At 44.0% G+C, this 16,148-nt stretch overlaps 1 protein-coding gene across 3 annotated transcripts in view; it reads left to right on the top strand.

Moving 5' to 3' along the window:
* Positions 1-7,564: 7,564 nt before the first annotated feature.
* The window catches only part of pleca (plectin a), a 105,202-nt gene continuing 96,618 nt past the window's right edge, over positions 7,565-16,148 (top strand). For 2 of the 3 annotated variants that reach the window (XM_037092479.1, XM_037092478.1), the window contains exons 1-2: positions 7,566-8,836; positions 11,611-11,824. In XM_037092479.1, the coding sequence (XP_036948374.1) occupies positions 11,614-11,824 (211 nt within the window). In that variant the 5' untranslated portion in view covers positions 7,566-8,836; positions 11,611-11,613. Of the gene's footprint in view, positions 8,837-11,610; positions 11,825-16,148 lie in introns of all 3 variants that reach the window. The other variant, XM_037092477.1, reaches the window with a different exon arrangement.

Here is a 16,148-nt window from a genome sequence, read left to right as displayed (position 1 = left end):
CCAAGTGACTGAGGCTGTCTGAAGCAGGTGCATGAGCTTGACTGTGTTGAGGATGTAAATAATGTCTTATCAAATCAATTTTGTATATTGGGGCATCCAGAACCTTAATAATGCCGCAGGAGTTGTATGGAACCATTATGTGCAAAGCTCAAGAACTTTTTAGTACAGTGTGAAACTTCACCGGACTTTCTGTTGGCTTGAGAGCGAGTAGATAAACTGGCAACTCACAAGACTCTGGTCACGCTTCATCGTTTCAGGTGTGCCTTATCATAATTGGTTGTTTGTTTAACCACACCTTATTCCTCAGTATTGAATTACGTTGCCAACTAAGCCCAGTCCAATTTAGCACATCCTTATCAAATATTTATCTTGTGTAAAAGGGCTGTGAAACCAGACTTAAATACATACTGCAGTATTATTACACTACCATGCATATATATGGAACGAGCCTCATCTAAAACCTGCTGGGTGAATAGTTTTGGTCAGTTAAAGTTCTCACTCTTTGTCGCCTTTTCACACAGAGTCTGTCTAGTCTGTGGCTTTGCCATGTTAACAGACGAGCCTGCTTAATGACCTTAAAGAAATGACAGGTATGTAAGGTGACAGTCATACCTCTGTTATTATAGGAATAACTGCTGGCAGGTGTCCAGGTAAAGAGGGGAAAACGCCCCAGGTGCATTTCACAGTCAAGTTTGCAGCCTTTTGGTCCGTGTGAGGATTCTTACTGATGTTCAGTCTGGGAGTGGCTGACAGTTATGCCAGCCGCTGTAACTCCTAGCCACTCCTCCAAGCTGTTATGCACACACACACACACACACACTCACTCACTCACTCACACTTTTCCAGGTCTCAGTAAAACACAACAGACACGCGTAAGCTTGCACACATGCCTACACACTGCGAGCTGACGTGGGCTGAGGTCTGAGCAGGGCTCCGTCTGGAACAGCTGGTATCCATCTGTGGTTGCTGTTGCTCTGGCTGACTTCTTCCTGTTGCTGCTGCTGCTGCTGCTGCAGGCACTGTGGCTGCCCCGAGAGGACACAAACCAGCCAGCCCATTCATGAGCCCTTCTGCAGACACACTCTGGGAATCAGACTGAGTAGATAGTGAGGCTCTCCTGGAGCAACCTTCAGCATGGATATCCTGACAGCCTGGGCTGTCACTAACCCAGCTGTGGCCCGGCTCCTCTGGGTCCTGGCTCTGGTGCTGGCCACTCTCCTGGTCTGGCTCTTCTTCTTCTGCTGCTACAGTTGGAACCAGAGCTCCTCGCCCTCTCTGGAGAGGTACCTGGCAGGTAGGTGTGCCCTGAACCCCCACACCCAACCCTCTGTGGGTGTGTGGAGGCCTGTGATAGGCTTACAATAAGACGGCGCCGCTTACTATGAAGTTTTAACTTCAGGCTCGGGAGGAGCACTCAGTGGAAATGTTTTTTATTTTTTTTTTTTCCAAATCCTGTAATTGTAAAATGTGAGTGCTTCCTTTCCAACACTCCACATTTTCCACAAATTGCCAGCCCACGTTGGCTCACACTTCATTTGGTGGTCGGAGCTGCTCTAATTACTGTTCAAATGTGCTTTTACCCATGTGAGAGGACACAATGGCTCTTTCATACTCATTAGTTCAATAAAAAAAGATTATTTTTGGGAACGTTACTGTGAGTCATCAGAGGCATACTTTCCCATCTTACTAAGAATGTGAAACTACACTGGAGTGTTGCGACACACACACCAACATGTGAGCTTAATGATATGTTATACATTTGACACGATGTGACGGCGACATGCAGCTCGAGCCTCCAGTGATCTGCAGAGTCACGGTAACCTGAGGGCAACATGTGGATGCATGCAGAGAACGATGACTCAGGACTTCTATGTCATTTCTGCGGCATTTTACACATTTTAAAGGGGCAGTATGTTGTTTTTGGGGAAGGAATTTTAATCAGAAGCGAAAGATGTTTTTACGCCTCAACAAACTAAATAAACAAACTCTTTTTGTGTATATGAGTGAATAAACAAACTGACCTTGAAAGACAACATAACTTCATACTGTTTCACATTGTTTATATGTGGCGGACCCTGCCATCTTTCTACCTTCAAACATTGTTCTTAGGACCTTGTTTTCCTCTGAGAACAGCTTGTTTATTCAGTTATGGAATTAAATATATATATCCAGACTTTGCAAAAGTACCTCATTAGTATTGTAAATATTAAAATTTTGAGCATGAATTTCTACATAGTGCCCCGTTAAAGTGATGCCACTTTTACCACCAATAGTTGAAATGACTGTACGATAACTGAACCACATTCCACTGTTCCTGAGGTAAAATGATGATGATTTTGCTTTTCTTTTCCTACAGTGATGACAAAGCACTCCAAATCGAAAGCTCCAACTCAGGTGAGAGAATCTATCTGAACGATCCTGATGAAGTTCTCAAAGTGCAGTTTAGCTCATTAGTTTGCCTGTAATGCCTAATTCAGACTTCAGAGGTCCTCGTTCACTTGCACTTCGCTCTGTTTCTCACAACCAGCCTGCAGGTGTTAGGAGCAAACAGCCAGCATGCTTATCCAGCTCATTATTACTTATTCAGTGTGCTGAACCGTTATTACTCAAGTGCTATGACATGAATATATGGGAATACAGGGTCTGTCAGTTTTTTTAAATCAATTTTAGAAGCCATGACAGTGTGGTGTGGTGTGGTGTGGTGTGGTGTGGTGGGGCGAGGGGTGTTTCACTGGTTGTGATCTGCAATCTCACTGCTAGATGCCGCTAAATCCTACGCAATCAACCTTTAATTTTCCTGACTTTTACAGCACAGTCGTGACTCAGCTGAGAGAATATCCTGTTTTTACATTTGGCTTTCTGTCTCAGTCAGAAAGGGAAGTGATACATTTAATGTTTCCAGCATGAATAACAGTGTTTCTTTATAGACAAAAGAGGAACTGGCATTAGCTTTGAAACAGAAATCAAAGTGCATTGTTCGCTAACATGCAACATTGGAGCACCGACTACAGTTTGTGTGGCACCAGCTGACCCTCCACAGCTGGAGCCCCCTTTTGTCCAATCGAAGGTCCCTGCAGAGGACAATGTTTATATCAGTCCCACATAATCCATACACTGTAATAAAACCTCCCAGCAGCTGCAGCTTTATCACTCTGCAGTTCCATCACTAAGTACACTACAAGTGGGCTCACTTTATACCAAGAGATGTGTAACTGTGCTGGCTCTGGCTCAGTGTGTTTTGGCACGGTGGTGATGAGTGTTATTACCCGGCAGAGAAGGACTGTGCAGTTATTGTGAGTGATAAGTTCAAGAGGCTCTCTGAAATGGCTCCATGAGTGAAGCCCTTTGTCTGTTCAGCACTGACGTGCCAACAAAGGTCCATTTCCTCCTGCAGCAGCCAGCGTGGACAAAGAGGCATGTGAGGTCTCGTAACGCTGCGACCATCAGTTATCAGGCTGTCAGTCACTGTTTTTGAATCTCATAGAAACAAATGCATTCATACTGACAAATAAAGTACAAGAGGCTCTTTATACAATGTGCGAAAGGTAAGAAAACAAGAAAAAGTAGTCAGTCATGAGACCATCTTCAGCTGTATGTTGTCAGCATGGTGCTATGAGCTTTTCTTCTTTTTATTTCATTTAACATCAACAGAAAACAAAGAAATATCCACCCCGACATTGGTACTTTGAGTTTTGTCTTGTTAATGTCCATTTTCCCTTCTCTTCAAACAGTTGTGCTTCTTGTAGTGTAGAGAGGGCACGTTTTTTTTCCCCAAACATGGGACACCAATCAGGACAATCACCTGATCTAACTGCCTACAAATCAGATTTCTCCAGGTCTGTGAAATGGTGGATATTTGCATTGTTTGTTTTTTTTTATTCTACTTATTTAATTAGCATGCAACCATTGTTTTATCCTAAATGAGACTGGTGATGTTGGTTACATGCACCTAACAGCACTTCCTGAGAGTCACAGTCTACAATTTCTCTCCTGATAAAGATGTTTGTGTTTAAATTAGAACCCAAATATCAAACTACACAACTGTGGAGCCATTTGACGTTGACATTGACTGAAAAGCTAAATACTGTATAAGCACGCACTTCTAGGTCTTCAAAGTGTGGGCAGAGGTGTCACAGTTTGAGCTGCTGGTGGTTCAGAGGTTACAGCAGAACTGAGCGGCTTTACATTTCTATCTGTCACGCTGTGCAACATGAGAATGATTTCATTATGACTGTATGTTAATTTCAACGACTGAATGAAAGACAGGCTTGTTCATTTTCTGACAATGGAAACGTAACTGATGCATTCTGTCGGTCGGCTGTAATTCATAGCTGAGATCAGACTGTACAATCACTCTTTTCAAAAACTACTGTATGCCTCAAATTCTTTTAACATCTGATTACCATGTGATAAGTTGAGACAAAACATAAAGCCTGATGATAGCTATGGATGGAGGAATAACTGCAGTGTGACACATGATAGACTACACTGCCTGCATATTAGAATCTGTCATTTAAACATATAGCAGATCTCCTCCATAAACAGTATCAGCCTGTTTCCATTCAATTACACTATACGATTGTCCCCCTGGGTGAATAAAACGTATTGCGTGTAGTTTTGTTCCTCAGCAGCGGGAAAAACAAAACCTCATTTGTTTACCTGACAGCACCAATCATAATCAGTGGCCTCTGAATAAGGAAGCTTTTGTCCGGCTCAGTCAGTGCATGCTAAATATCACTTGGTTCCACGGTGAACGGCGTGTTGCTGTGACTTTATTTCCCAAACTGAAACACTTTACAAATAGAATCTGTCTGTCAGAGAAGCAGCGGCTCAAAGATGATGCACTCGCAGGAAAAACTCTGCTCCCATGTTCAGTTTAATAATAACATCAAATAATCAAAGCTACTGTGTCATTTCAGAGGAAGAAAAAGCCCAAAGAGAAGCCGACGGCTGCTGTCCAGTCAGAGGAAGTTGTGGTGAAAGAGTCCGTGGCCGTTGGACAGGAGCCACCGTGTCCGGCAGTGAGGAAACGGAAGAGAAGAGCTCTTAAAGGCGGGACGGAAACTGTGACTGCAGTGAGATCACAGAAGGTGAGGGATGTTTCTCCATCGTGTGTCATCAAAGGCTTGTTTCCTGGCATGCCAGCACCACTGTCTCCACTGTGTTTGGTTTAATGAGGCTGTTTTTAGAGCTTTGAACACATTTCAAGGTTGTTTAAATCCTACTGAGATGTTTTCTGCTGTTGTTTCTACTTTCTTTTCATTCATGATTAGATTTGAGCTGTTTTTTTTGACTGAGTTCTGATGGATGTATCTCAGCTGAGTGCAGAAAATAACATGCATACAAACAAACTTTTCCTTACTACTGACCTCTCAAAGCACATGTCACATTCCTCATTCATACACTGATGAAGCAAAGCCTGCCATGCAAAGTGGTGAAGCTGCTTATCACATGTTCAAGAATACTTCATCATGCAGAACCAGTGACCTTCAGGTTATTCAACGATCCCACTGTGGATTTCAGCACTTTTATCTCAACTAACAGCGATGATTTTGCTTTGCGTCAGTTCTTAAAGGGGTATAGTATGAGTGTTCATTTGAAGAAAGACAGACGACTTTATTTTGCCAAATATTGCAGTTTGTTAAACTGGTAAAAGACATGTGCATTTCTCTTCTTATCACTGTGAAGTAAATGTTGATTGCACAACATAAAGGCTTTAGAATAATGACACCAGTTTCATGTAGCTTGGTTCCCTGTAAACCTCACTGGCACTACGCAGTTTTGTCTGTTTCCTCTTTAATTTATTGAGACCACGGTTTTGGTGGCTTCAAAATATTCTATGATAAAATTTTGTCCAAATGAAATTAAATGTACCTCAGGTGTGTTCAATTTAAAGAGGCAACATGTGTTCAAAAAATGAACCAAAATGATCAACATATTATCCAGAAAGACAGTGTTGAGATTCTGTCAAAGACTTCTATGTATTATCTTGCAGAGATGTCTACTGGAGTTAGCATGCTAACCAGCTAGCCCCGGCCCATCCTGGCTCCTAATACCACTTTGTCCCACAAGAGGCAACAGTCTTATAGCCACTTTAGTTTCTGCTTTGAGACGTACACTCCTCATGAGCTTACAGTAAATAAATAAAAAAATCAGACCTGCTGTAAATCACCTCTGTACTGTCTTAGAGCTGGCGCCCGTCTGTCTCAGAGGTTGTGTTCAGTCCCAGTTGGGTGTCCAGTCGTGTTCACTGGGAGGTCGCTTCCCTTTGGTTTACCTGAGCTCCTTTGCCTGCAGTGACTCTCCTGAGAAATGAGGTCAAGGTCCAGCCAAAATGTAGTCAACTAGATGCTCCACAGCAAACTGAGCTAACCTGCTAATGGCAGCTAGCCGCTACAGCCAAAGACAGCTGCAGAAAAGAGTATACTGAGCAGCAGTTAGCGGTCAAGCTGCCCCCTACAGTGTGGTATTAGTACTTTTACCTACACAAAGGATCTGAATTATTCATCCTACACTGGACACTGACCAGTGGTGTGTGGAGTGTTGCTCGCTCACTGAAGGAGTCGATGTGGTTCTGATGTACTGTTCATACCACAGCAGTTCTAACATCCTTCACCTCCCTCAGAGCTCCGCTGCTCTCTGGCGTCATGAAGCCCTTGGTTGATCAGATTGACCCCTCAGCACAATGGGTACAATGCTGGCACAGACATCGGCATTCAGAAATGATGGCACGCATGGTTTATGAATACAAGAGCAGGCTCAGAGTGGGAGCGAGCCAACACGTCACCGCCCCCCCTCCTTACCCCGGTCTGCAACTTCTCCATGCCCATTGATTCATTCTCCAAGTGGGCGACTAATAATGTAGTACGGCCACATAAACAAGCAGTCTATCATTCATGGTGCTGTTGTGATTATGTAATGGCTCAGCACGACAGTTTTTAATTTGACTCAGTACAACTCGGCACCGTTCTGAGCAAAAAAGAAAGAGTGCAAAACAAGTCGCAGGGCAACAGGGGACTAAATGGAACTGATTTCCTGATTAATTGCTGTTGATTTGCATGTCTGTGAAATCAAAGTGTAAAGTGCAGGAAGAGTTCAGCTGGCAGACCCTGAAACATACAGGATACAGTAGATGTGATGAACTGCTGGGTGCCACTGACAGTGTTTCCTCGTATTGAATGTTATTTTTGCATAGATATTCATATTTATGGGTCATAGTTGTCAATGAAGTTGATATTTGTGTTAATCACCTTATACTTTATATATCATCGTGATGGTATATTTTAACTTGGTGAAAAAATATGCAGCACAAGCTCAAATTATCTTGTATTTCAGGGCTTTTTACAGTGGATGGATGCTCAGTTGTCATGGAGACCGTGCAGTTGTCATCACCTTTTCTGAGCCTGTATTTGAAAACAGTCAGTGGGACGGTGATGTCGTTCCTTTATTGCCTAAAGCTAACTTTTTTCACTTCAGCTGATTGCATTTTTTGCTTTAAAAAAATCATGAAAGTTGTGTGAATTTGTGAAGATTATCTTGCTTAATTTCCAAGTTCCCAGTCGTCACATTCAACTGGAACAGACCTCAAAATCCAAGATGGCTGCTGCACTCGTCAACAGCTGTAAAGGCTGTAGAAGATACTGTTTATTAGCACTTCAGACTCATTTGTGTCTCATGAAACCAGCCTTAAACAAAGTACTATCCAACTTTGATCCGTGGACATGTTTATTTAATGTCAATGGCTAACAAAGGCTAAACTGACTGGAACTGGTTTTCTTACTTGCTGTGTACCAACAGTGTCAACTCAGATGTGAAGTCATTCCCAGCTCTGGCTTCTGACTTTTACTATCACTAGCAGTGGTGGACCGATTGCCCCCCTGATGCTCCGATGTTTTAAAAAAAAACACAGCAAGTGCCGTCTTGGATGTCCTTTGGTATATTAAACATGATAAAGTGTCCTTCCAGTGGACAAAACATGGTGAAAAAAAAAACTCTTCACTATAAATATATCACAAATCTCTGCATGCGGGTCCCCCCACCTTGAGTCCGCCCCTGGTCATCAGCATCTTGTTACATGCTGATGTTGTAACCTTTGTTACAACAGAACTCATTTTCTACAAAAATCAAAATACATCATCCCGGCTGCTCTCTGTTTGAAGCTGGGAGCTTCTGTCTGGACGGTTAGTCACCAGGAAGCTCCAAAATATCATTTCTAAATGTGTCGTACTGTTGAGTCTTGTCCAGAGTGCACATACAGGAGTTAAATCTGCCTCGTCCCATTGAGTGTGATCACAGCTGTATGTTTACATCACAGCAGCACATCTGTTTCCACGTGCCAGACAGATGCTGAGCTCAGCAGGACGGAGCTGGCTCTGCCTCTCGGATACACAGCATCTGTAAGGTGTGAAGTGTCTGCACGTACACTGATCACAGATCAGACTGTGGCGGCGTGACGTGTGAAGCAGCCTCTGATCGCTCGCTGCGATCAAACTGACCTGAGCTCAGTTTTGACGTGCATGCAGTCAGACCTCAGCTCTCAGCCTCGTCTCGGTTCGCGCCTGCTGTTTCGCGACAACTTCGCCCGGAGACAAGCGACAGGACTGAGAGGGAGCGGGTCGGATCGGTCCGGGTCTGACAGCCGGGGTACTGCAGGACGCAGGCGCGCCTCCGCTGCGGCTGAGGAGGAGGAGGAGGAGGAGGAGGAGGAGGATGATGGCTCTCAAGTTTGAGCGGATCTAACTGGGACGAATCCACCGACGGCACCGCTGCAGTGGACGGATATTGTGCGCTTGTTTACTCGGGGACCAAAGCAGCAGCAGTCCTGGATATTTTCGCCGTGAGTAAAAAAGAAAAAAAAAAAAAAAGGATACAGATTATTTATAGTTTTGCGTTTTTGCCGCATCGCTGACGCTTCTCATCACATGATTTAGTGTCATTTTAAAAAAAACATGCAGATGAGAAATATCCGTCCTGGAACGAGTGTGAGAAACGTGTTTTCATCTGCATGGAGGAAAAAAAAAAATCCCAGCAGGTGCACCCATCAGGTGTGTCCACACTGCGGAGGATTTCAGGTGTGGCCATGCGGTGCTGCCTCTCAGAGAGGTGGGACTGTGAGCTCAAGTTGTTATTTTGTCCTGGGGAGGATCCAGACCTGTCAAAGTGATGATCAACAGATCCAGCTCCTAATGAAGTCCCCTCAGTTGTTCACAGTCTGGAGGGGAGGGGAGGGGAGGGGAGAGAGCCTCGGTCAGCTGTCAGAGTGATTCAGCCGCTGTCTCAGTCTGTTCATGCCAGCACGCAAACACTTAACTTTCTTCCATTTCCAAGAGCTGAGAGTTTGTGGAGCATGCTCTCTGAGGCTCGCCGGGGTTGCCTGGTAACTACGGTTCACCCTGATGCTTTCAGCTTGCTTGGATGAAGGCCATACAAGAAAGGAAAGCCCGTGTGAATGGTAATGAGTGAGAGTAAGAAGGACAGAGGTGACCGTAGTGGAGGTTTAAAGGTGATATTTGTAAGCAAAGTTTGAGTCTCATCACCAGCTCACTGTGGGATGTAGGATGATTGTCGGACATCCCAAAGCTTCCAAGTTTTGATGAGTTGTGAATGAGACTCAAAAATGAACTTTTCATACAATTAGCACCTTCAGCCGCCTCAGAGTCAGAGCTGCAGATGTTTCTCACGTGTGACTTGAACAGATCAGTGCTCTGCAGAACAGTAATGACCAATTCAGAGGCATCAAAGATCAGACAGACTCACACTCGACTGATCTACAGCATCACAAGAAAGATTCAGATGCGTCTGTGAGAACTTTGAGGCGGTCTCTAGATCTCTCCCTCTGCTGTGTGAGCTATTTTTGAAGCTATGAATTTTTAACACGGCCCCTCCACTGTATCTAACCTTTCAAACTGCCTCGGCTGCATTTTCCTGATGTATTCACGCAGCTCAGTTTGTCGTACATATGAAAGACCGAATCCTATGAAATCAAGATGAATCCACGCAGCTGTGCTAGCCGACCGGTCAGATGGTGGCTCGACGCCCATGTGTCCATTAGGATCAGTTGATGAACTGCCACAGGCGAGAATAACGTGTTACTGCTCCACTTTTCAGAGTGTTTTTAGTTTGTCTGTCACATATCGAGGGGCAGCACTGATTTTAAACCTGAATGACACAAGTTTTCCTGGAAAGAAAACGGGGTGTCGTGATTTAGATCGAATGTGAAAATGAACCCTGTCGACAATCCAAATGCAGAATCGACACCATCACCCCCCCTCGCTTCAACAACACCTCAGAGGATACAGCTAGCTTAGCATTAGCCTGCAGCAGCACATCCAGACACTTATCCTGTCAGCACTGAGACAAACAAGCAACCGGTGAGAAGGTAAATCTGACAGCATCAGAGCTGCATCAGAGATCCTTTATTGAGTTCTTTGAGAAGAGCGTTTACTCGTGGAGGAAAAACTGGTCTGAACGAAACCGATAACATCGCCAAAGATCTTTTATTGATTTGTTTGAGACGAGGGTTTTCTCGGGACAGATTTGAGAGACTGAACTTTGTAACAAACTGAATTTCTTCTATTGTTTATTGTTGAATCACTGAAGAGGATTTTAATTTTTTGATGGATGTTATTTGAACTTTACTCTAACCTTCAAAGAGCCATCATGGATGAAGTCAAACTGTTGTTGTGATCCTTATAAACAGCAGTCGTAGGGGCAGAAAATCAATCGTGACCTTAAAATCCAAAGTTAAATTGAATGATGGATTTGGAGAACCGTGACACACCAAGTAATAATCTGTCCATGCAGAGTACAAACTGTCATCAGAGATGGAAATTTGCAATAATACAAGAAATAAAAAGTGCTGCAGTGCTGCAGTCCTAACAACAACCGGTGTGTAGCTATAAATAGCACCCAGCTAAATCAAAACCTGAGCATGAACTGTGTCTGGTGCACTTGAGACATTACTCCTGGGACTCTGCTCCTGTCTGCTGCCGTCCAATCAGAGAGGCTGTGGCGCTGCAGCCAGCGCCCCTGTGGAGAGCATCCTGCGAGCTGGATGGTGACTCAGCTGAAAAGAGAGCTGGGAGTGTGGTGACGTCGTCCAGTGCATCAGCAGCACCTGCCCCAAAAATACTCCATCTTCAGAGAGAGAGAGAGTTTTTGTCTTAAAGGGACAGTTCACTCCAAAACCAAAAACACATGTGGTGTTATTTATCCAGCTAGATTGTTCTGATGTGAGTTTAGAGTTGTCTGTCCTCTCAGCTTGTGGTGCTCAAAGAGTTAAAATGATACATTTGAAAAAAACTCAACATCAATGTGTCCTACCAAAAATCATGAACCCGTTTCTCAAGATAACCTACAGACCTTGGTGAGAGCCTGAACGTTTAAAGGAACAGTTCATCCAAAATAATCACAAATGTATGTTCCCCTCTGTCCTTCAGTGCTGTTTGTTCCTAGAGATTGTTCTGATGGGAGTTCTACAGATATCAGCTTTAAAGATGTCTGCCTCCTCTCAGATGTGATGTCACCAGATCTGCTCTGTGTTCTTTGTTCTTGTTCTGAGAGGTTTTGTAAGTGTGTGCTTCTCCTTTTTACCCACTGATTTTCATCCAGACCATGGAGGAGGTGAAGGACAAGCCCAAGAGGAGGCCTCTGGTCAGGGCGGCGTCGGAGGAGAGCTCCAGTGACCTGAGCTCGGTGAGTTACTCTCCATCACCTGGAGACACGCTGCCCTGGAACCTGCCCAAACACCATCGCATGAAGCGCTCCAAGTCAGCCTCCGGAGACGTGCTGGACCCGGCAGAGAGGGCCGTCATCCGCATTGCAGGTACGATGTTTCGCACAGAAAGAAGTAGAAGTGTCTGTGAGGGGGATGTACGTGTCTTTATACGTTCTGCCCACTATTTTTCTTTATGTTCTGCTCTAGTGCTCATTTTACAAACTCTGCTGTAACACTGCTGCTAACACTGGTTGTTCGTGGAGCATTACATAAGGAGGTTCTCGTCTGATCGATCGATCGTAACGCTCGGGGCGGCTTCTGATAGTTGATAACTGCAGTTTGAATTTGAAGTTGTCGCTGTGTGTGATTCTGGTTGGATTTTTTTGCTAACAGGCATTTTGTGAGCTGATATCTCGACTCCTCTCTGTGTTTGTGTGAAATAAGAACCTGTGATGATGCAGACCTTTATATTTTACTATCATTTAGACCTGCGTGCAGATGATATCTTGGCATCTGTAGGCCAGTAGTTTCTTATACTCTGTTTTTATATTCCATTGCTATCTATGTAAGTACTTGCAGTATTCGCGTTGGCATTTGTTTTTCTTGGTTGTTGTTTGGCATTTTGATGCTTTCCTTCGCTTTCCTTCATTCATTTTGTTTTTTCGTCATTGTTGTCAATAGCTCTGCAGTCTCTTTCACATTTTCTCTACACACATTGGATTCAGCCAAGCATAACAGATCAAATCACTCATACGTGACGGGATTACTTCACAGCTCGTTTGCTGCTCTTCATGTCATCGTTACACCTAAACTGTTCTGCAGTTCACACTGGTGCTGCTCTCATCACCTGCTGCCCATTGACAACATTTCGTAAGAATATACTGTCCATCTCATACACTGTGATAGATAGATCTATTGGAATTGTATTAATACTAAGCCCTAAAAGTCGAATTTGTGAGGTCAAAATTCTCTTATGGCTCTGATGTGTGACTGTCCACATTTCTGATGTTACAAATCTTTAAACCAGCCTCTTGCACTGTGTTTTACTTCATACTTGTTCCTGTTGATGAAATGTAGATGAACCCAACATGCTCTGATAATCCCGCACCCTCATACATAAAACCTGCCTGTGCAAGGTAATATTTGTCCTTACCTGCAGTGTTGGCACAAGAAAACAATGATCCTTCCAACAATCTGTCTTAAATTTAGTTCAGACTTCTCTAGAAAAAGGTTTTAAACAGCTTTAGATTTAAGTGTGTGATACCTGTAGACACCCCGACTGCAGCTGCTGATCCGGATGATTGTTTGATTTCGATGCTTTCTTACTCGCAGTGGATGGAAGTGATTCAAAAGAAGAAAATGTGAAAATCTGCTGTTCCTACACACTCAGCCCTTCCTCAGAGACTCTTGTGGGCAGTTGAAAGAGATATATTATATAACATCATTATTGCTAATCTCTCATTATGCTCATTTATTCCTCGTGGGAGGTTTCACACTACAGGGACTGTTTCTTTGTCTACCTCAGATCTTGCAGAGGCTCTGCAGCTCGTTCGCCTCTGTTCTGCTGCCTCAGCACTTCTCGGGGTGGGTGTTGGGTTCACGCTGTCTCTTTGGACCACAAACAGCAACACGGACCTCTACACCCCCCCCACCCTCCCCGATCGTCCCTGATATTGATTTGATGGGGTGGGGTACTGCAGCAGTATTGTGAAACTGGATGTTACTGTCTCTGCAGCAGCAGGATCGAATGACTCTGAGTGATGAGCGAGAGCTTTGGGACGTGGTGGGATATCTGGATGATTTACTTCTGGAGATAGATATTTAAACATCCCTCTCATGACTTCCTGTAGTGCCTCTAGTAGCGAGCAGAAATACATTAGATAAAAGGCGACTGTCTCAATGTTGTCTTGTTGGCTTGCTGCCATAATGGCCCTGGCCCGATTCATTAGCCTTGTGAGACGCACGCGAGGCTGGAGATGCAGCTTTATCTCACAAGGAATGACGACAGGACCATTTGTTATCAAGCTGCAGACAGTTTGAGAGGCACACAGCGTCGGCCGACACTGACTAACATGTCACTAACAACCTGTCAAGGTGTTTGTGGCTTTCCAACACGCCGGTTTATTGATCAGATGGCTGTGACTCTTGACGGTCGCTCTGTTGATGCTCCAACAGACTCACAGTGATAAAACAGTACAGAGTTGGTGAAAGAACAGACTGGCTACACAGACCAGCAGAATCACATGGAGGAGGGGAGTGATCCTGGTTCAGTCATGTGTTGTGATCCTCATGGCTCCTAATGACCACCAGGGGCCGATGTGCCAAACAGTGATCTCCTGTTACAGATGACTGGAAAGTCACAGCCAAAACACTACAAACGCACCAACTGCACAGATGCCGTGGGATTGTTAGCTAAAGTTAGCATTAGCACGTAGCTTAACCTATTGCTGTAGCTCAAGTAAAGGCTCACAGAGACACGAGCTTGCAGTCTCATTACTTTAAACTTAGATTTCCTCTGATCAAATCTGAGTGTAATAGAGGGTGAAACATTTCACCCAGTGCCTCAGAAGGACGTCTGAGAGGAAACCTTCCCTTTATGTCACTGATGTTGTTTTCTAACTAAAAATATCAACACACACAGCACAGTGGCTGTAATACTGAAGATCTCTACGACAAGTGAAAGCAGTAAGATGTCGACATAAACCCACTGATTATAAGTGAATGAGAGATATACCAGGCACTCAGCATGGTTTCTTATAATCAGTGTGTGATCATTTAAAGTTGTGTTTGTACAGTGGGATGTAACGTGACTCATTTCTGATCAGCAGTTGTTTTAATCATCCACCTTCTGCGAGTCTACATCATCGTTTCTCTGTGGAGTGAGAAGAGACGCCGTCTTAACTCGTCCTTTGCATATTATTATGGTTTTCCAGCAGGGCCTCATTACGATATCTCACAAACCTTTGACTCCTCTAGTTTGAAGAATTTTGTTCACCCCTCTTGGGTTTTGCAGAGGATCAGCCTGTTACGTAACCTTCAGCTCTGTGATGTTGTTCATTTCATTCAGCCAGTCTCTGCACCTGAAACATGCACCCTCAGAGAAGCAGACACCTTTTTTTCTTCCACATGATCATCCAGCTGTGCAGGGTAACATCTGTCTGAGAGTTTTTCAGATCATTAGCATGTGTTTATTGACACAGTTGCAGTATAGCGGGAGTATGAAAACAGTGGTAACCAGAAAAACTGGACTGTTTTTTTAGCCTGTGGTCGCTTCTTGATCACACAAAACAAAATCAAGTTTTGTTTATTGTGTCTTTTTTTAGGTTCTAAACTTATAATCAGTCGTCCTGCTTCTTCGCTGAGAGAGACAAATGACTCACGCACCACTGTGTAGGAGAGGAGTAACTTGTTGTTGCAGTAAATATTTCCACATTTCATCCAGGGAACATCACCGAATGGTGTTTAACTTCACTAAATGCAGGGCGAGATAAGGCTTTAAGACAGATTGATGAAGAATCTCTGAGAGTACTCCTGTCTTGTCGATGTCGTAACTTCAGATTGATCTCATTCTTCCTCCTGAATCAAACATCCATAGCTGCTTTTTCCTTCCTTAATTTCTGGTTAGACTTGCCGTGCTGTAGTTTTTCACATTTTTGTTCAGTTTTCAAGGAACTCTGAGTCGAGATGATAGATTCAAATGAATTATTCAGAATTGCTTTCAACACGGGACTCTGTGCAGTTTTTTGTCAGAATATTAAACTGCGGATCCATTATTGATTTTACATTTTACAGTCCTCTCTGTGGCAGCTTGCGTCAGCGGCGTGTGAGGATGCCTCAGAGATCCGGAGGTACTCTTGTGCGGCACACAGGTGCAAAGTTTTGTGATGATGTTTTCCTGAAGTTTTGTCCTGTCACTGTCCTGAAGTTGTCTCCAAATGTTGACCACTACTACTACTACTACTACTACTCCCTCCAGTGTTAACAGATGAGGGACACCCGTTTTGAAGTTTGGTGAAACTTGTCTTGCAGCTACATACTGTCGAGTGCTGTTTACCTCAGTGATCAGATTGGTGCTCATGGACCAGGACAGAGGAGTTTGTGCAGTATTCATGCTGGACACTAGAGGACAGTATCCAAAGATAAAGTGCAGCGAGGCGCGTCTGCATGTTTCCAAGTACCCCTCTCTTACTGTGCGGCTCGTATCTGCTGTCATGTACAGTATTCCATATTGAGGACATACATCAATACATATTGCACGTGCAGAGTCACAGTAGTGACATGTGGTGCTGAGTCAGCAGCTGAGCAGATGTTCATGACCGCAGAAAACAACAGAAGAGAAATTGAAAAGCTTGTGGTCATCGGCCAAACAAGGCCGTAAATCACACTCGGCTTTGATTGAATCTGTACCACACAAGCAGAGCAACACATCACT

Source organism: Acanthopagrus latus, chromosome 3 (genome assembly GCF_904848185.1).
Source record: "Acanthopagrus latus isolate v.2019 chromosome 3, fAcaLat1.1, whole genome shotgun sequence".
In the NCBI taxonomy this organism is placed as follows: Eukaryota; Metazoa; Chordata; class Actinopteri; order Spariformes; family Sparidae; genus Acanthopagrus; species Acanthopagrus latus.
Note: the sequence above shows the minus strand (reverse complement) of the source record. Positions and strands in the feature narration are given on the sequence as shown.